Source organism: Pongo pygmaeus, chromosome 2, assembly GCF_028885625.2.
Source record: "Pongo pygmaeus isolate AG05252 chromosome 2, NHGRI_mPonPyg2-v2.0_pri, whole genome shotgun sequence".
NCBI classification, from domain to species: Eukaryota; Metazoa; Chordata; class Mammalia; order Primates; family Hominidae; genus Pongo; species Pongo pygmaeus.
In genome coordinates this window covers 46,230,305-46,251,549 of record NC_085930.1, presented here as the reverse complement: position 1 = coordinate 46,251,549, position 21,245 = coordinate 46,230,305, and the positions used below count along the sequence as shown (strand labels likewise).

Below are 21,245 nucleotides of genomic sequence, written 5' to 3'. Positions count from 1 at the left end.
TAGACTACTAGAAAATACAATGTTTTTTTATTTTTTTGTTTTTTGTTTTTAAGATAGAGTCTCTCGTGCAGGCTGGAGTGTAGTGGCATGATCTCGGCTCACTGCAACCTCTGCCTCCCAGGTTCAAGTGATTCTGGTGCCTCCGCCTCCAGAGTAGCTGGGAAAACAGGTGTTCATCACCTTGCCTGGCTAATTTTTGTAGTTTTAGTAAAGAAAGCGTTTCACCATATTGGCCAGACTGGTCTCAAACTCCTGGACTCAAGTGATCCACCCGCCTCAGCCTCCCAAAGTGCTGGGATTACAGGCATGAGCCACCACGTCCAGCCTAGAAAACACCTTCTGACAACACTAGTCTTTCTACATTAAACCTGCCATCTTTGCTCAACTTCTTCCTTGGACCAAACATAGCACACAAGTGGTAGGTGTTTCAAGTAACCCACACATTTTTTTTCCCATCTCTCTCACTTAACCATAACCTTGGACCCTTGCCTGAAAAATATTCTCTCCTGCTTTGTGATACCACTGCTACAAGTTTAATAGGTAGAGCTATGCTTTGCCTATGGAATTGTAATATTAAATGCATACCAGAGGAAATATTTCTTGAGGTTTCAGAGGATTCTAATTACAATCAAGTTGTATCTGGTTTATATATAACTTTGCCTTCTCCACTGTTCTTGTTGTATACCTCAGATGAAGATCTTGATGCTGTACCTGACGCTCTATGGGCTAAAATTTCCACTGACATAGAAAAAGTAATTGGAGCAGAATCTATTAAAATTCAGATACATCCTTCCAAACTGCTATCCAAATTACTCTTAAATCCAGGAGCAAAGGAAGCCTCAAACATATAACTGAACCATTATATTCAAAGGCCTTTTTATAACCTGCACTACCCCTTGTAATATTCCTGCCCTGCAAGTAAAGAAACCAAATGGACAGGGATATTGACTTGTTCAAGATCTCAGAGACACAGACAAAATTGTTATCTTTACTTTTCCTTAGTGCCCAAACCAAATACTATCTTGTCATCATTTCCTCCCCAAACCACTTGCTTCAGTGTAGTGGATAATTGCTCTGCCTTTTCACTGTTTAATTACACCAGAACAGTCAATACCTTTGTCTTCATCTGAGAGGACAACACTAAATACATAAACAGTTAGGTGCCAAGGGTTTATTGAAACCCATTCCTACTTTTCCTATGCCCTTAATTAAGAACTAACAGATCTAAATTTCTCTTGTGATCCAGTTCTGATGTAATATATAGATGATCTCCTACTTGTTTAGAGAAGCTGGTAAAAAGATTCCACTCACTTGCTCTCAGCCTTAGCAGAAAAGGGACATAAAGTTTTAAAATACAGAGTTTTGTCAAAACATAGTTCATTTAGGGCAGGAGGAGAACATTCTCTCCTAACAGACTAAGTACTATCCAGACTTATCCTAGATCCCCAGAAAACTACAGTTGAAATGATTTCTAGGTCTAATGGGATATTCTTGTTAATGGGTGCCAAATTTTCCTGAGATTGTGACACGTCTTTATGAAATGGCTAAGTCCTCAGTAAGAGTCCCTCTCTTCTGGGAGCCCAAGTATTGAAAAAGCCTCCTATAATCTGAAGACAGCTTTTCAACAGGCTCCTTCTGTAGGCATCCCTAACTACATTTGTGCATGAGTGTTCTGGACAAACCTCAGTATTTTAATTCAACTTCATAGGAATTATTGAAAACCCATCACTTACTATAGCCTCGCCCTCAATCCAGTTGCAAATCCAAGATTGTTTTAGGATATTACCACCACTACAAAACTGGTCAAATCTGCTGAATTAGTTCTAGGCTTCCTGCTTGACCTGATTTTTCCCCATGCAGTACAGACTTTACCACTCATTGAGGCACAATTAACCTCCTAAGAGTTCCAGCTGCACTCTCCATCTCACGTTACTATTCACTGCTGCATCCTGTCATCCTCCTGAACTTACCAAAAGAAGGGGAACCTCATGAATGTCTTACCTTAGTTAGAGAACTTTAAATACTTTGCTCAGATGTATTAGTAACTCTCATTGAAAATCCTGACCTTGGCTGGGCATGGTGGCTCACACCTGTAATTCCAGCACTTTGGGAAGCTGAGGAGGGCAGATCACCTGAGGTCAGGAGTTCGAGACCAGACTGGCCAATGTGCTGAAACCCCATCTCTACTAAAAATACAACAACCAAAAAAAAAATTAGCCAGGTGTGGTGGCAGGTGCCTATAATCTCAGCTACTCAGGAGGCTGAGGCAGGAGAATTGCTTGAACCCAGGAGGTGGAGGTTGCAGTGAGCCGAGACTGGGACCTTGCACTCCAGCCTGGGCAACAAGAGTGAAACTCCATCTCAAAAAAAAAAAAAAATTCTGACCTTATGTTGTTTGTTGATGAATCATACCTCTGATAATCCTTGGAACTCAAGATGGCCATTTGGTGGCCCCAAGTGATTTCAAATGAGTATTAGCTGAATTTCTCCATGAAACTACTCATTATGGTAAAGACAAATTGATTACTATCTTAAATCAACATTGGTGAGAAAACTTTAAAAAGACAGCTGAGATTGTTTTGGGGTCATGTGTTACTTGTGAACAACATAATCCTGGAAAAATTATAAAGGTGAGGCATGGCCAAGAACCAAAGCCTCAAAGACCCTTTGAACACTTTCAGATGGGATTTGTCTATTTTCAGAATAGGTTGAATAATTTCCTTGCTGAAAATCTCCAGCCCTTTCAGTCTGTAAAAAGCTGCTTGATTTTATGTTTCCAACTAGGGTATAAAAACTTTTATGTCAACTGACTGAGGCACACAATTTATAGGAACCATTATAAAAGAACTTAATAAGGTGTTACCCCTTCTCAAAAACTATACTGCCTTTACCACCCACAAACTTCTGTAAAGGTTGAAAGAACCAATGGCATCCTTAAATTCAAATTAACAAAACTTTCATAAATCCTTGCACTTCCCTGCTAAAGGTAGTCACCTGAGCTCTTTTGGCCATATAATCCATTATTTTGGGGTCATATTGATTATGAACTGCTATCAGGAAGACCCAAGCATTTAGAAATTTCATCCTGATGCTAGCTTCTTCCATGCTGCATCCAGATATGGGAAAATATTGCAAGGAACTCATGTACTGTACCCAGTCCTATCACCAATAAGTTAAGGCCACCTTGCTACAACATCTTCTTACATTGGCTCTTCAGGAGCATCTATCAGGAAATTTCATCTACTGAAATAGACATCGGATAAAAAAAACTGCTCTTAAACCTCAATGGAAGGAACCTTATCAGGTACTGTTAACAACAAATACAGCAGTGAAACTCCAGCAGACCAATCCTCAACTTTATGTTTCACCACTAAAGAAACAAGCCAGAATTCCACACTTTTGGAAGACTAGTCCATAGGATACCTCATGCTGAGAATTCTCAGAGATCCTCCAAAGCAGCCTATCTTTGGCAATAGACATTTGACCCGAGACCTTTCAAACCAGCAGATGTCCTCTTAATGGACAGCTTCTACCTAACACATTGGACCAAGACCCCTGTCTAATTCCTCTTTTGTTTTTGACCTGCTTATTGATAATCATTCTTCTCATTAACTATGGACCACTGGTTATTTTCTACCATAACGATCCCTTTTTTCTTTTGGTACCCTCTTTGTTGTCAGGTCAGAATATACTTATTCTAATGCAATTCTCAGATTATGTGAAACAGTAGCCACTGCCATCAATCTTACTGACTGTTGGATATGTCATCCATCATTGGACCCCCAAGATAAAAACGTGTGGGTAATTCCAATCTCATCAAATGAGACCACAGGGACTTATAGCCTATGGCAGTTTCACTTGCACCTACTGGGAAAATTAACCCATGACCTTGCTAGTTTCTTTTCTCCCAGAAAAATAATGAAGTATTAAAATCTGTTTGTCAGATCCCAGGTAATTCTAAATTTGAATTCAACAACCTTTGAAGGTTGATGAGCCAAATACCTGTCACCTGAAAAAGGCTAATAAATATCCAAATATGTAACCCAGCAAATGTAAAGGCCTTCGTTCTGACTTCATGTCATGAACATCTTTTTCTTGCATTTCCATGTGTCTCTAAGGCTATTACTTCCTTTGCACCCAGGACACATGGTCCTCTTTACCTCAGACTAACACTTCATGCACTTTAATAATGGTATTCCAAGACTTGTCTGTATACAGAGATGCTAATTCTATAAACCACCAAGGATGAAAATTTTGACTCAGATTCAAACTCCAAAAGGAGGCCACCTTGATTATTCAAGTACTCTACCTGAAGGAATTACTGACTCACTGTTTATATGAACAATCAGAGCTGTTTTCTCAATGTTGTGAATCATACAAATAGAAAGAGACAGTAAGAAACTTATCATTAACTTTGGCAGAAGTTGTTAGTGATATCACCTCAGCCCTGGAGGAAATACAGACCGATGCCAATTCATTAGCATGAGCAGTGATGGACAATTTCGTTGTTCTTGATTTCTTGTTTGCTAGTCATGGTTGTGTCTGTGCCATTGTTATATATACTTCTTGCCATGTGAAACAGACAAGGTAAGACAAGCTAAACAACATCTGAACAAAAAAGCTTATTGGTTCTGTAAGATTGATCGTCATGGCCTTCAGGACTTACTCTCTTGGCCTGGGCTAGGCAACTGGGGTTCCTGTTTCTGAAGTATCTCACGGGGACTGTTAATTATTGTTGTTTATGTCAATAGTCATTATGATGTAGGTTCTTTGCATTCTATCTGAAGTTCTGTATGTTTCTGTGCAGCTGCTCTTTCATCAGGTGGTCATGATGATGATACAACAAAAAGGTCAAGAAGATCTTGTAGTATGGTTGACTATAGAGATAATTGGAGAATCCCCAAGTGGTAAAGATATGGATGGATATTTAGCCTTCTCTGAATTGGTCAAGCTCTTGGAAGCGAGAGAATGACCAAAAGAAAGGGCTGAGGCTGGGTGCGGTGGCTCACGCCTGTAATCCCAGCACTTTGGGAGGCCGAGGCAGATGGATCACCTGAGGTCAGGCGTTCGAGACCAGCCTGACCAAAATGGTGAAACCCCGTCTCTACTAAAAATACAAAAATTAGACTGGCATAGTGGTGTATGCCTGTAGTCCCAGCTCCTTGGGAGGCAGAAGAATCGCTTGAACCCAGGAGGCAGAGGTTGCAGTAAGCAGAGATCATGCCATTGCATTCCAGCCTTGGCAACAGAGTGAAACTCTATTAAAAAAAAAAAAAAGAGAGAAAGGGCTGAGAGACTAAATATTCAAAGGACAATCAAAGAACAGTTGGACAAACCTCTGCAGCAGTTAGCCCAGAATGGTCAGGACTTGGTCATGACTGCCAGCTTCTCTACTTTTTTTCCCCCCAGAGCCAACCAGAGATTCATATGACTTATATCCCAGTTTAGGCATCTTAACTTATAGTGGTACCCAAGATGGGTTTTCCCAATATTAAAGAAAACCCAACAATATAGTACAACTACACACACACACACACACACAGTGGAAATAAATGAAAATCACTCAAATGAGAATAAACAAAGGCCATTTATTCAGAGCCTGATATACATAGTAAGGGATTTAGCATTTGGCAGAGACTCAAAGACAGGCAAGGGAGTGGGAAAGGTTTATAGTGAAAGAAAGGGCAACTTTCAGGAATGCTCTGATTAAGGGTATGGGGAATCTGGATGTGGATTACCTAGTAGCAGAACATCTTATTCTTTGGGGAGCATATTTGGATCATATTTGGAGCAACAAGAAAAAGCCAAATAAATAGCTTTCTAGAGGTATAACTGACATCCAACTTTATATATTTAAAGCATACCATTTAATAAGTTTTGACACACACACACACCCCCACAAAGTCACACGCAAGTCACCTATGTTATATATACACATACAGCTGTGGAACCATCACCACAGTCAACAAAATAAATATCCATCACCCTCCAAAGTTTTCTCACTCTTTTAAGTCTATCTTTCCTGCTCCTCCCTGTTCCCTTTCCATTCCTAAGGAACTGCTCACATGCCTTCGGTCTACATTAGTTTTCATTTTCTGGAGTTTTATGTAAATGTAATCACACAGTATGTACTCTTTGAAAATGTGGCTTCTTTCACTCAGCATAGTTATTTTCAGATTCTTCCATGTTGTTGTGTGTATCAATAGTTTATTAGTTTTTGTTACTGTGTAGTGTTCTATTGTATGGATATACAATAATCTATTCTAATTTTTTTCATTCATCTGTTGATGGATATTTGTTTTCTTACCCCAGTGTTTTGCTATTACAAATAAAGCTGCTATAGACATTCGTGCATAAGACTTTGTAAGAACCTATGCTTTTTTTTTTTTTCTCTTTAGTAAAGATCCAGAAGTGGAATGACTGGATCATACGGTAGTGTGTTTTAACTGTATAAGAAACTGCCAAATTATCTTCCCAAGTTGTGAACCATTTACATTTCCATCAGCAATGTATGAGAGCTCCAAGTCCTCCTCATCCTCAATGACACTTGGTATGATCAGTCTTTTAATTTTTAGCCACGCCAATAGGAGTGTAGTGGTATCTCACTGCGGTGTTGTTATATTTCTCTAATGACTAACGATGTTGAGCACATTTTCAGATGATTATTTGATATCAGCATATCTTCTTTAGTGAGGTGCCTGCCCAAATCTTTTGCCCAGTTTTAGAAAACTGGTTTGTTTTCTTATTATTGAGTTTTGAGAGTTTAAAACACATGTCTGATATGTCTTTTAACCAGATATATACTTTGCAAAGATTTTCTCCCAGTCTGTGGCTTTTTCGATCACTTAGCAGGTGATTTAAAGAGAAGTTTTTAATTTTTATTAAATCCAATTTATGGATTTATTATTTTATGGATTGTGCTTTTGGCATCATGTCTAAAATCTTTACCTAACCCGCAGATTTTATCCAATGTTTTCTTCTAGGAGTTTATGGTTTTAGATTTTACATTTAGGTCAATGGCATGTTTTTAGTTAATTTTTTGCATATGGTGTAGGATATAGATCCATTATTTTGAATATTTATATACAATTATTTCAGAAATATTTATCAAATGGTCTGCCCTTTCTCCACTGTATTATGCTTGCACCTTTGAGGAGAATCAGTTGTCCATACATGAGTGAGTTTATTTCTGGACTCTATCCTGTTTCACTGATATATTTGTGTATTTTTCTATTAATATTATGCTATTTTGATTACTGTAGCTTTATAATAAGTGTTGAAATTAGGTAGTTGTGGTAACATAATTTTGCTCTTTTTCAGAGTTGTTTGTCTATTCTAGGTCCTTTGCATTTTCATATGAATTTCAGAATCAACTTATCAATTTCTACAAAAAACCTTTTGGGGTTTTGATTGGGATTACTTGAATATATGAGATCAGTTTGAAGTAAGTGACATCTAACAATATGGAGTCTTCCAACCCACGAATGAGGTATGCCTCTACATATTTAGGTCTTTTAAAATATCTCTCAGCAACACTTTGCAGTTTTTAATGTACAGGGCTTTCATATCTTTTGTGAGATTTATATCTAAATATTTAATTTTTTGATGTCATAAAACGCATTTAAGATTTTCTATTTCTAATAGTTCATTGTTAATATATGGAATTACACTCAATATATACTTTTTTTTTTTTGAGAAAGGGTCTCGCTCTGTCGCCCAGGCTGAAGTGCAGTGGCACGATCTTGGCTCACTGTAACCTCCGCCTCCCGGGTTCAAACAATTCTCCTGCCTCAGCCTCCCAAGTAGCTGGAACTACAGGCATGCACCACCATGCCTGGCTTATTTTTGTATTTTTAGTAGAGATGGGGTTTCACCATGTTGGCCAGGCTGGTCTCGAACTCCTGACCTCAAGTGATTTGCCTGCCTCAGCCTACCAAAGTGCTGGGATTAAAGGCATAAGCCACTGCGCCCAGACTACACTCAATATTTGTATGTTGATCTTGTATCCTGCAACTTTGCTAAATTCACGTATTAATTCTAATGGCATTTTTCTTTTTACATACTCTTTTTTTTTTTTTTTTTTTGAGACAAGGTCTTGCTATGTTGCTCAGTCTGGTCTCGAACTCCTGGCCTCAAGCAGTCCTCCTGCCTCAACCCCTCAAAGTGCTGGGATTACAGGTGTGAGCCACCACGCCTGGCCTCTTTTTACAGATTTTATTGAGTTTTTTTACATAGATATTCACTCCACTGGGAATAAAGACATTTTTCCTATGCAATCTGAATGCTTTTTATTTATTTTTCCTGTCTGATGGCACTGACTAGAAACTCCAGTACAATGTTGAATAGATGTGGTGAGACTAGACATCCTTGTCTTTTTCTGATCTAAGGAGGAAAGCATCCAGTCTTTCACCATTATGCATCGCGATAGATGTAGGTCTTTTGTAGATGTACTTAATCAGGTCGAGGAAGTTCCTCGCTATGTCTAGTTATCTGAGAGGTTTCTATTAAGACTGGATATTGGATTCCTTCTTTCACAAAACATTAGGACACAAACACAATTTAACTAAGTTCTTACCACTTAAAAACCAGGTTTGCGTATTGTCCAGTTTCCGATATTTTTTTTCTTATTTCCACCTGAGACCTCATCAGAATTTCATTCACTGCCAACACTTTGATCATGACCACTTAAGACTGAGGCTTTTTTTTTTTTTTTTTTTTTTACAGGGCTCCTCTCCTTCTGAGCCCACACTATCGCATCCCTTTATAGTCCAGCCTTTCTCCATTATCCAGTTCCAAAGCTGTTTCCACATTTTTAGGTAATTGTTACAGCAGCACCCCACTTCTCAGTACCAATTTCTGTTTTAGTCCATTTGGGTTACCATAATGAAATACCTTCAAATGGGTAATTTATAAACAACAGAAATTTCTTTCTCATGGTTCTGGGGCCTGGGGAATCCAAGTTCAAGGCACTAGCAAATTTAGTGTCTGGTTGCTGTGTCCTCATATGGTGGAAGGGGTGAATGCTGTGTATAGCAGAAGGGCAAAACGGGCAAAAGGGCCTAACAGGCTTCCTAAAAGACTCTTTTTTAAGGGCACGAATCCCATTCATGATGAGCAGAGCCTTCATGATCTAATCACCTCCTTCCTGAAAGCCCCACCTTTTAACACTATCACATCGGCAAATTGTCACATATAAATTTTGTGGGGACACATTCAGACCATAGCAATGGCTTGTTTAGAAGTGTATTTTATTCTCCAAATTTTGACGGATTTCCCAAGAATCATTCTGTTATTGATTTCTAATTTAATTACATTGTGGTCAGAGAATGTATCTTGCATGGCTTGAATCCTTTTGAATTTGTTAACATTTGTTTATGGTCCAGATTATGGTCCATCTTCTAAACTTTCTGTACATGCTTAAGAACCATGTGTATTCTGTCAATTATTGGAGTGTTTAATAAATGTCAATCAGGTCAAGATGGTTGATACTGTTGCTCAAGTCTCTTATAACCGTGTTGATTTTCTGCTTACTTGCATTATAAATTATTCAGAAAGGGGCATTGAAATATTTGACTATTGTGGATCTTTCAATTTCGCATTGCAGTATTATCAGTTTCTGCTTCATATATTTTTAAGTCCTGTTATTAGACGCAAAAATGTTTAGGATTGTTATGTCTTTTTGATTAAATGGTTCTTTTATTATTATTAAATGATCTTCTTTATCTCTGGTTATATTCTCTGCTCTGAACTCTACTGTGTCTAATATTGATAAAGTCACTCCAGCTTTATGTTCACTAGTGTTAGCATGATATATCTTTTTTCCATCCTTGTATTTTAAACTTATTTGTGTCTTTATATTTAATGTGTTTTTCTTCTTATAAGCAGCAATTTAAAAAATTCAAGATTTTAACCAATCTCTGACAATCTGACAATCTCTGCGTTTTATTCAGTGTGTTTAGACAATTTACATTTAATATGATTTATGAGTCTATCATCTTGCAATTTCTTTCCTGTTTCTCTCTTCTTTGTTTTTTCTTGTTTTATACTTTTAGATTAATCAAGTATTTGTTTCATTATCCTTTACATGACTTTTGTAAGCTTTTAACAATAACTTTTATTATTTAGTGGCAGCTTTAGGGTTTATAGTATACATCTTTATTTTATCATAGTCTACCTTTAAGTGGTATCAGGAATAGTATAAGGGTCAGGTGCGGTGACTCACACCTGTAATCCCAGCACTTTGGGAGGCCAAGGCGGGCAGATCACCTGAAGTCAGGAACAGAACAGCCTGACTAACATGGAGAAACCCCATCTCTATTAAAAATACAAAAATTAGCTGAGCATGGTGGTGTGTTCCTGTAGTCCCAGTTACTCCAGAGGCTAAGGCAAGAGAATTGCTTGAACCTGGGAGGCGGAGGTTGCAGTGAGCCGAGATCGCGCCACTGCACTCCAGCCTGGTTGAGAGTGAGACTTTGTCTCAAAAAAAAAAAGGAATAGTATAAGGATTCTAGGTTGATAGCTTTTTTTCTTTGAATATGTTTGAATTGTTATTCTGTCTTCTTGTTTGTCTTGATTCTAATGAGAAACTGATGTAACCTTAGTTTCGTTCTTCTGTATACGACATGTAATTTTTCCCTTGGATGCTTTTAAGATTCTTTTGTCACTGGTTCTGAGCAATTTGATTATGATGTATTTTGATTAGCTTTCTTCATGTTTCTTGTGCTGAGCTTCTGAAGGCAGGTCTGTGGGTAAAGATAGTGACAGAAGGATTAAAATAATGATGGGAGCTTAGGGAAGTTCTCTTTTGAATAATTCAGTGTAATCAATGCAGTAGGAAGCAAGGTCATTGTGTGAGAATGAGGATAGGAGACCAGACATTGGGTATGAATGAAGGTATAAAACTATCATGTAGGAAAATCAATGAACAGGGACCTGTAATGAGATGTTCAAGCATCTTTAAGGTCCTACGTAACATCAGTAATCATGAATTTAAAATCAGCATGGTTGGGTGTTTTTTTTTCAGATTCAGCTGCATGGGCGCAAGCACTTAGTAAGTGTAAAGTAGGGATGGCTAATATGGTCATTTTGCCAAGTGATTACAGCAATTTAGAGAGGGACAGGGAGTTGAGGATGCAAGCAAGTGGATGACTGTTGATTATTAAATATATCTACATCACACTTCCTCAATCAGAGTGAAAACTATTAAAGGCAGTACCTTTCTTCTAGAAGGTATTGGGCATGTATTTGCAGACCACACATGGGTGTATTTTAACAGCAGAAAGCAAGGGGCTAAAGGAAATTGTCTTACCAGAGCAAATAAACTCTGTTTTTGAATCGAGTGCTTTGTAAAGTTCTTAACGTAGTCCACGCAGCTCTGACTGTCGTGGATCCAGCCTATCAGGGCAGCCTCCCCTTCACAGCAAGTTCCCACTCTTCTCTAAACTTCACACACTGGACTTCTTGCTGTCCCTTGCATTTTCCACATCTTTGCACATGGAGCTCCCTCTGCAGGAATGCTTTTCCCTTCCCCACTGGCCTACTCATGTCTCAGCTTTCCTGAGTAATTCAAATATTACTATAATAATAAGATAAGTATTTGATTAGAGTGCTTCCTTCTTAGCACTCGTCATAATTTTAATGTTTTTGTCATTGATAACTGTCTGTTAATATGCTGTAAGTTTCCCACCTTGCCTGTTTTTAGCCCCCATAGAACCTAGCTCTCCCGCACATTTGTAGGTTGTAATAAACAACTTTTTTTTTTTTTGAGACAAGGTCTTGCTTTGTCGTCCAGGCTGGAGTGCAGTGGCATGACTGTGGCTCACTACAGCTTTGCCCTCCTTGGCTCAAGCGATCCTCGCACCTTGGCTTCCTGAGTAGCTGGAACTACAGGCGTGCTCCCACGCCCAGCTAAGTTTTTAATGTTTTGTAGAGATGGGGTCTTGCCATCTTGCCCATGATTGTCTCAAACTCCTGTGCTTAAGCAATCCTTCTGCTTCGGTCTCCAAAAGTGCTGGGATTCCACTACTAAAGATTTGTAAACAAATGAATAGAGATGAAAGCAAATTAAGTGATATGTGAAGTCTGGTGAGGCGAGCAATATCTTTCTTTTGGAGAATTCTCGAGGCACCGGCTAGTGCTATATGCCTATTCTTTTTTTTTTTTTTTGAGACCATGTCTCGCTCTTTCGCCCAGGCCGGACTGCAGTGGCGCCATCCCCGCTCACTGCAACCTCCGCTTCCCAGGTTCACGCCATTCTCCTGCCTCAGCCTCTGAGTAGCTGGGACTACAGACGCCCGCCACCTCGCCCGGCTAATTTTTTGTATTTTTAGTAGAGACGGGGTTTCACTGTGTTAGCGAGGATGGTCTCGATCTTCTGACCTCGTGATCCGCCTGCCTCGGCCTCCCAAAGTGCTGGGATTACAAGCGTCAGCCACCGCGCCCGGCCTGCTATATACCTATTCTTGCCCTGAACCTTGCAGAGGAACCACTTCCTTACACTGAGGACCCGAGCTAGGCTTCGGAAGGCGCCTGCGCACTGGGCTCGCCGGATATACGCAAGGGCGTGGGGCGGAGCTCTGGTAACCCAGGCAACAGCCCGGAAGCCGCAGGCTGGGTTAATCTGTGGCGCGCTCCGCGGTTCCGGCGCCTGAAGTTTTAGTTGAGGTGGCGGCGGCAGTAGTCGGGACCGACTACAAGGCAGGTTGAGATGATGGATCTGAGGCTTGCAGCTCGCAGTCCCAGCGAGCCTTAGGGACCAGGGCTACCAAAAGGGTGGGGAGAACGGTGGTGGCATCTGTCTGTTGCCTGGGATCAAGGCGCCCAGTTGGGGAATCCTTCAGGAAGCGCAGCCGCGGCTCTTGTGTTTTGAGAGTGCAAGTGCGTGTCAGGGTGCGTGTCTGGGTATGTTTGTGCGTGGCGCCAGAGCACCTCGAGTATGCGCGTGCGCACCGCTTTCGGGAGCTTTTGCACAGAGCTGGAAATTGGGGGTACTCGATTGTAGCGTTGGGGGAGTTCACCGTGTAGCAGGAGAGAGACAAACTATCCAGGGTGCTCTGGGACCGGGAGCGTCATTTAAATCGATGGATGTCAGAGAGGGGCTTCTCAGAAGGCTCCGCCTGTGAGTTTTGAGGAGTCCGTGGAAGTTAACCCAGTAGAGAAGAGAGTGAGCCTAATGAGTGTTCCAAGCAGAGGGAAAATAATGGTTGCAACTATGTGTGAGGCGAGAGCTTGGTTTTAGGATTTGCGGGAGATGTGAGCGAACACTGGAAAGAAAGGTCAGCCAGGCCATATGGGGGAGAGGGTCTGAATGCCAAACTGAGTTGGATTCCTCTTGACAGCGGAGAGCCATCCGAATCTAGAGGAAGTAGGTAAAGGGTTTAGATCTATTCTCTATCCATGTATTTAGGTAGGATTGATTCAACAATGTTTGGAAAGAGTTCTTGTTTCTCTTTGATCAGTTTTCCACACCGGTCAGAGTGGATTTACTAAGTCCAGTCATAACTATCCCGTTTAAAATCCTTCAGTGGTTTCCTATGGTCTTAGGTGTTCAGATTGCTGTGGCTCACAAGACTACAATCTGCTCTCTGCCTTTCTTCCTTCTTTAACCTCTCACCCTCTCAGATCTTTGTTAATTGAACTGAACTTCTCAAACTTCATAAATGCATTTTCCCTTGCCTGGAATATTCTTTCCCCTGCTTCTAACTTTTATTCGTATTTTAGCTCTCGGTGCAAACATTTTTGGGGGTATTACAGAGAGGAGGCAGCTTTTACTTACTGCATAGAGTTAGTTAGGTACTTTCATGGCACACAGAATTTACTTCCCATGCTGCCCTTTTGGTGTCAATACTTGTTTAATTGCGGTCCTCTTAGAAACTCTTAACTCTGCAAGGGCATAGACTATTCTACTTTCTTGTTATATCTGGTGCCTCGCTTTTAGGTGGTGCTTCAAAATATTAGTTACATTAATAGATGGATGATGAAGTCAGTGAGTGAAGAGTGAAAGGGAGACTAATTAGAATAATGAGAGCCTGAACAAAAATATTTTTACTAGAGTTGGAGAAGAGCGGGCAAGAGAGATTTTTAGGGAAAAAGTTAATAGATTCTGTTATCTGATTCACTAAGAGATAAGGAACTGAGGTGATGCTGAGGTTTTAAATTGGAGCAACTAGGATTGTAATTCTGTAAATTCAGCTTAATTCAACATATTTATCGAGTCAACCAGTTACATATCAGCAAGTAGAGATTTGGGGTATGATGATGAGCTGTATTTTGATATACTGTATTTGTGATATTTGGGAGATGTATATAGTAGGTGGTTAGAAATGAGCATTTCGTGTTTTTGTTTTGTTTTTGTTTGTTTATTTTAAGAGACAGCGCCTCACTTTGTCACCTAGGCTGGAGTGCAGGGGCGCCATCGTAGCTCACTGCAGCCTCCAATTCCTGGGCTCAAGCAGTCCTCCCACTTCAGCCTCCTGAGTAGCTGAAACTATAGGCACTCACCGCCACTCCTGGCTAATTAAAAAAATTTTTTTTTTTAGAGACAGGGTCTTGCTATGTTGCACAGGCTGGTCTTGAGCTTCCTGCCTCAAGCAATCCTCCAGCCTCAGCCCCCCGAGTTGCTGGGATTACAGATGCGAGCCACTGTGTTTGAAGTTTTGAGGAAAGGTGTGAATCATTGATTTGGGACTCATTTTCACAGTGTGTTTGTCCATACATTCATAGCTTTGCTCAAGGGAGTTGGTGAGGTCACTGAGGGAGGATGTGAACTGCCCCTTTGTGATCAAGAAAGCAGCTCCATGAGAGCTGGCACCATATTAGACTTGTTTACTAATATCTTAGTTTATTTAGTTTACTTAGTTTACTTGTTTACTTGTATCTCTAATGCCTAGCCAGTGCCTGGTGTGTGCTGCACTCCCCCAAATAATTATTGAATGAAAGGAGAGGGTATCTAATGGAAAGACAAGAGGAATGAGAGCTGAGATAGAACTGGGTAGAAATCCTTGATTAAATTGTTTGTGTGGAGGAGGACAATAGAGCCTGTGAAGAAAAGGAGAAAAGAATAAAAGAGACCGGGTGCGGTGGCTCACGCCTGTAATCCCAGCACTTTGGGAGGCCGAGGCAGGTAGATCACGAGATCAGGAGTTCGAGGCCAGCCTGACCAACATGGTGAAACCCCGTTTCTACTAAAAATACACATCATATCAATGATACCAAACAATAGGGGGCCTTCTGTGTTTAGAACCCTTTCAAGATTCATTCATGTTGTAGCATGTATCAGTACACCATTGCTTATTATTGCCAAGTAATACTCCATTGTGTAGATGTACCACATTTTATTAATACATTCATCAGTTGGTGGACCTTTGGGATGTCTCTACTTTTTGTCTGTTCAAAATGCTGCTGTGACCTTTTATGTACAAGTTTTTATGTGGACATATGTTTTTAGTTCTCTTGGATATAAATATGCGAGTTGAATTGCTGGGTCATGTGGTTACTCTGTGTTTAGCTTCTTGAGGAATTGCCAACTGTTTCCAAAGTGCCCACACCATTTTACATTCCATGAGCAATTTGTGAGGATTCTAGTTTTTCCATATTTTTGTCAGTGCTTGTTGTTGTCCGTCTTTTTGATTATAGCCATCCTAGTCGGTGTGAGGTGGTATCTTGATTGGCATTTCCCTAATAACTAATTATGATGAACATCTTTTCATGTGTTTATTAGCTGTCTATAGTATCTTCCTTGGAGGAATGTTTATTCAAGTCCTATGCGCATTTTTAAATCGGATTTTTTAAATTGTTGAGTTGTAAAAATTCTTTATATAGTCTGGATTCAAGTCCTTTATCAGATAAAGGATTTGCAGATACTTTCTCCCATTCTATTGGTTGTCTTCATTTTCTTGATTGTGCCTTCGAAGCACAAAAATTCTTAATTTTGATTAAGTCTAATTTATTTTTTTCTTTGGTTGCTTGTGCTTTTTGTGTCATTTCTAAGAAACCATTGTTTAACCCATGGCTCATGAAGATTTACTTTTGTTTTCTTCTAAGAGTTTTGTAGTTTTAGCTCTTACATTTAAATCCATGATTCAATTTAATTTTTGAATATGGTGTGAGGTAGGAGTCCAACTTCATTCTTTTTCATATGCGTATCCAGTTGTCCCAGCACCATCCGTTGAAAAGACTATTCTTTCCCCATTGAATTGTCTTGGCACCCGTGTTGAAAAACTGACCATAAATGTAAGGGTTTGTTTTAGACTCTTTGTTCTATTATATTCCGTATCTTTTTAAATGGTACTTATGGCTCTGCTACTTACTAACTGTGTGACCTTCACGGTTGGTTAACCTTTGTCTCTCAGTTTTCTCGTCTGTAAAATGAGGAATAAATAGTAAGTACCTCATGGGGTTATTGTGAGGATTCAAGAAAATAATGTTTAAAGAGCTTAGAATAGTATCTGGCTTATAGGAAGCACACGGTATATGTTAGCTGATGCCGTCATTGCCACCGTGGTTATCATCATCATTACCATCATAAAACTTAAATGTTATTTTCTAACTTGTATGTGACTTGTTTTCTTTGGCTGAATTGTAAATGCTGAAATTAGATACCATGTTTAAGGAGTGAATGTTCTTGTTAAGAGAGAGTACAGAGTGCAAGGAAGATTGAGGGCAAACTCTTAAGAAATACTTGTATTTAGACATTTTTATTATAGTAGACAATGATTTTTTTTTTTTAATTACTTAAGGAAAATACTAGAGTCCTTGTTTTAGACTAATTGGGAGTAAGGGGGTCAGCTGGAAAGTCCTGTAATTATTTAGGTAGGTTAAAAGTGTCTGCAATAGTAGTCATGTATATGTATTGCTTTTTAAAAGTCATATATATGTATCGTAAAATCCTGGTGTTCGGGGACTATGGGTCTTTTTCTAATTTGGTATAATGTGTAGTCTAGTGTGCTTAGCATTGCTGTTTAAACAGTGGCAAGCTAATGTTGGCAATTTAAAAATTCTAGTTTAAAATCAATAATTATTAATTTGTTTATCAGCAATAGAAAAAAATCAATAATTAGCACCATTTAGCATTATGTGACAGATATATTAGAAGTGATATCATACCTCATTTGTTCTCTAAAGTTTAGCTACTTTTATTTTCAAGTAAGCCCATATGTACCTGGTAGTGATTTTGAGTGTTAGAGTGCTTAAAAAAGAACTCCAACTCTCTTTTGCCCTTTCTTTTCTTCACCTTATGTTCATATTGTTAGCTTGTGACTGGGCTATTTTCTACTAATTGTGAATTTGTGTAACTGATGACAAAGCTTATGACGAATGTCTTAGTTCTTTGCTTTAGGCCATAATTTCTGCATTCCTAGAGTTCTTTGTTAATCAAATATATAAGTTATTGACTTGAGACCTCTTTTATTATAATTATCAGTACCAACATTTATTAGTTGTGAAATGAAAGAACGAAGTATTTTGATAGACTGTTCCTTTCATCATGCTTAAATTTTTCTTCTGGCATTTTAAAATTTGTTTTTTTTCAGTTGTCTTCCCCCCACTCTGGTGATGCTTATTGTTTTTTCTTGTATTTTAAAAATTTGATGTGATTATTATTCCTAGATGTCATTTGTCAGAGTGAACCGCTGTGGTCCCCGAGTTGGTGTAAGAAAGACACCAAAAGTAAAGAAGAAGAAAACTTCAGTGAAACAAGAATGGGATGTGAGTATAGGTGGGATAGTAAATAACATCACATTACTCTGGAGAAATGGACACAGTGATATGGCCCTAGTCATGCAAGATGGTGTTCTGAATGGGGCTCATCATGTAATAGGGTGGAATAGGTTTCTGGGCATGTGATATTCTAGGTCTTGGAGGGAAGAGCAGAATCCTTTGGGGGAGGTTTTTAGAATACACACGTCCAGGCTGTAACCTCTATATCCTCTGAAGAACTGGAATCTTAAGGGGATGGGGAGCATATTTAAAAAAAAGTCTTTTCACTTTCACTCTGAGAACTCACTGCATAAAGGCAACTCTAGCTCACTGGTGTCACTGAAGTCTGTGAATTTTTCGGTACCTTTTTTAGGTTTGCTCAGAGCAACCAGTGATATCACAACCATGTGAGTGCCAGTTTTGGCTGAAAAAAATAGGTGACCTTTGCTCTCTTATCCCATGAATTGATCACTTCCAGAGGTTGATCAGTTTCAGAACAAATGTTCTGTTATGGTATAAGACAAGACTTCAAGTACCTGTAACATGTGATCTCTGGCTCCTAACCTGAATATTGCCTGGTGTTACCAAGGGGATTTATATCTTTTTTTTAAGAGACAGGGTCATGTCCTGTCACCCAGGCTGGAGTGATGTGATGCCATCATAGCTCACTGCAGCCTTAAACTCCTGGACTCCAGCAATCCTCCTGCCTTAGCCTTCTGAGTAGCTAGGACCATAGGCAGGTACCACCACCCCTGGCTAACTTAAAAAAAATATTTTTTGTAGATACAGGTCCTTGCTGTGTTGCCTAGGTTGGTCTTAAACTCCTAGCCTCAAGCAGTCCTCCCCACTTGGCTTTCCAAAGTGCTGGGGTTATAGGCAAGCCATCGCACCCAGCTAGATTTCTCTTTTGTGACCTGATACTTTGGTTTGGACCATGAGACTTTAGGTGTCTTTACTTTCCATTGTGAAGAGTAACTAGTTAGGGATTAGTTTGGATCTCAGGGATTCTTTTGGACTTGGAATCTTCTGGTTTGCAACCTACCATGTTAGCCAGATATCCTGGGCAAACTGACAGCCTTTGAAGTGGGGCAGGGGGACTTCTCTGTGTTTAGATTGTTTTGTTGCTGTCTGATTGGCTATAAAATTTTAATAAGAAGGATGTGACTCTAAGGTAAGGAAACTGATAAATCGGAAAAAAAAAATGTGATAACATATTTTCCCCTTCAGAGTGGTTACTTTGAGAAGTTTAGTACAGTTGACTTTCGAACAACATGAATTTGAGCTGCACGGGTTCATTTACGCATGAATTTTTTTTCAATAAATACAATTGGCTGTATCCTGGGGTTCCACCTCTACAATGAAAGGTGGATTGAAAATACAGTATTTTCAGGATGTAAAACCCAGATATGGAGAGCCAATTAGGTGGGATTTGAGTATGTGTGGATTTTGGTATATGTGGGTGTCCTGGATACTGTGGGATGACTGCATTTATTCCAGTATGCCACTATTGCTTAAAACTTAATTGAAATCTATTATTTGAAATTGCATTAAGAACCTTCCTCATTTACTTTTTATTATCTGCAGTGCTGGAAAAATCTTTTGTTTTTTGAAGGTAGACTGAACTTGGAAAATAGTCGTAAGTCATTTGGAGTAAATGGTAAATGATGGAGAAGAGATCAAACTGATTAATACTGTCTTGATAAAAATAGACATTTTCTGAAATGGCTTGTAGATTAGATTTAAATGCAATGTCAAAAGAAAATGGTTTTAAGCAAGAGTAGTATTGATGGAATTATTATTTTCTTCCGTGAGAACAAATTTCAAGCCTAACACTTACTTGTATGTCTGAGTTTTTAAATGCCTGTTAAAAACAATTCTCATGATCCTGTAGTTGTACCTTGTACCTTTCTTTTCCTTTTCCTTTTTTTTTTTTGAGACAAGGTCTCACTATGTTGTCCAGGCTGGCCTCAAACTCCTGGGCTTATGATGGGATCTTCCTGCCTCGGCCTCCTGAACCTCTTGAGTAGCTGAGACTACAAGCGCACACCACCATGCCTGGCTCTTGTACCTTTCTAAATCATTGTAAAAGTAATAACAATTTTCCTACAGAAAAGCCTTGAGCCAAATATAAATCATGGCCAAAAAGTTTAGTCTTTGATCAGAAGCCATTTTTGACTGTTTGTATTCCTCGTCACTTAGAAGTAAAACTAACTTGTTTTATTTCCTGCCTTACCAAATCTGTGTAGCAAAATGGCTGAAGTTGCTTTGGAAAGGGCCAAGTTACAGGGTTGCTACTTAGAGCTGTGCAGCCTGTGTACCACACAATTTCAAGGGGTGCTATTTACACGGACTCCGATATTAATGGTAACTTATGGAGTTGTGCAGGGTGGTAGCCCTGCCATGTTAGTTTAGTGCCTTTTAATTTAAGTGACTGTTTTCACATTTATGAAATTATGCATTGCCCTCAAATTTCATCTTTCATTGTAGTAGCATCTATGCTTAAGATGTTTGCAGACACAAATTGAACCTCTCTATGGTGATCATACTTTCTTTTTTTTGTTTGTTTTTTTATTGAGATAGAGACTCGCTTTGTCACTGAGGCTGGAGTGCAGTGGCACAATCTTGGCTCACTGCAGCCTCCACCTCCTGGGTTCAAGTGATTCTCCTGCCTCAGCCTCCTGAGTAGCTGGAATTACAGGTGTCCGCCACCAGGCCTGGCTAATTTTTGTATTTTTAGTAGAGACGGAGTTTTGCCACGTTGGCCAGGCTGTTCTCGAACTCCTGAGCGCAGGTGATCCACCCACCTCAGCCTTCCGAAGTGCTGGGGTTACAGGAATGAGCCACTGTACCCAGCCAGTGATCACACTTTCTTTTAGGAACCTTTAGCGTTGCATTGTGGAATCCTGGGATTCCATAGACTACAGTGTGAAACTAAAACTTTAGTTAAACTTACTCATTTTGAATATATACTACCATTTATTCATATATCATATATTCATTTTGAGTATTTTCATTGTTTTAATATAGTGTATGACTGCTTGGTGAATACAGTACTTATTTTCTATAAGACATCTAAAATTGGTCTGTTATTTTCTATAAATAGGACACCTAAAACTAATATGTGCTCATATCTAAATTGAGAATACTGGTTCCTAGAAAGAAAGAATTTTTGGTCCTAGGATTTTGAAACCATTTTAGCCATTAAAATCCAATAAATGTGTATATTTTATAAGAAAACTTTTTTTTTTTTTTAAAGAAAGGCCACCTTTTTTTACAGAATACTGTGACTGATCTAACAGTTCATCGGGCAACTCCTGAAGATCTGGTGAGTTTAATATCAAAACTTAAGTCATTTATTCAGTGTTTTATTTGGTATTTGACTTGTAACCTTTAGAATAGAAACTATAGGCACTTCCTGGAAGTTGTTCAGTTATGTTTAATCTTGTTTATGTCTACATAAAATCGAAAAGCCTATCTTCTAGACTTCCTGATTTTAGCTAGGAATATCAATTAGTATGCATTAGAGTTTCATTAAATATGTTGGGTTTATA

General features: G+C 39.2%; 1 protein-coding gene across 10 annotated transcripts in view; it reads left to right on the top strand.

Annotated features, from left to right (window-relative positions):
- The first annotated feature begins 12,567 nt into the window (after positions 1–12,567).
- SPICE1 (spindle and centriole associated protein 1) overlaps positions 12,568–21,245 on the top strand; it is a 67,411-nt gene continuing 58,733 nt past the window's right edge. For 2 of the 10 annotated variants that reach the window (XM_063661644.1, XM_063661642.1), the window contains exons 1-3: positions 12,581–12,696; positions 17,605–17,703; positions 20,972–21,019. In XM_063661644.1, coding sequence (XP_063517714.1) covers positions 17,605–17,703; positions 20,972–21,019 — 147 coding nt within the window. In that variant the 5' untranslated portion in view covers positions 12,581–12,696. The other 8 variants (XR_010125679.1, XM_054480672.1, XM_063661643.1 and 5 more) reach the window with 6 other exon arrangements.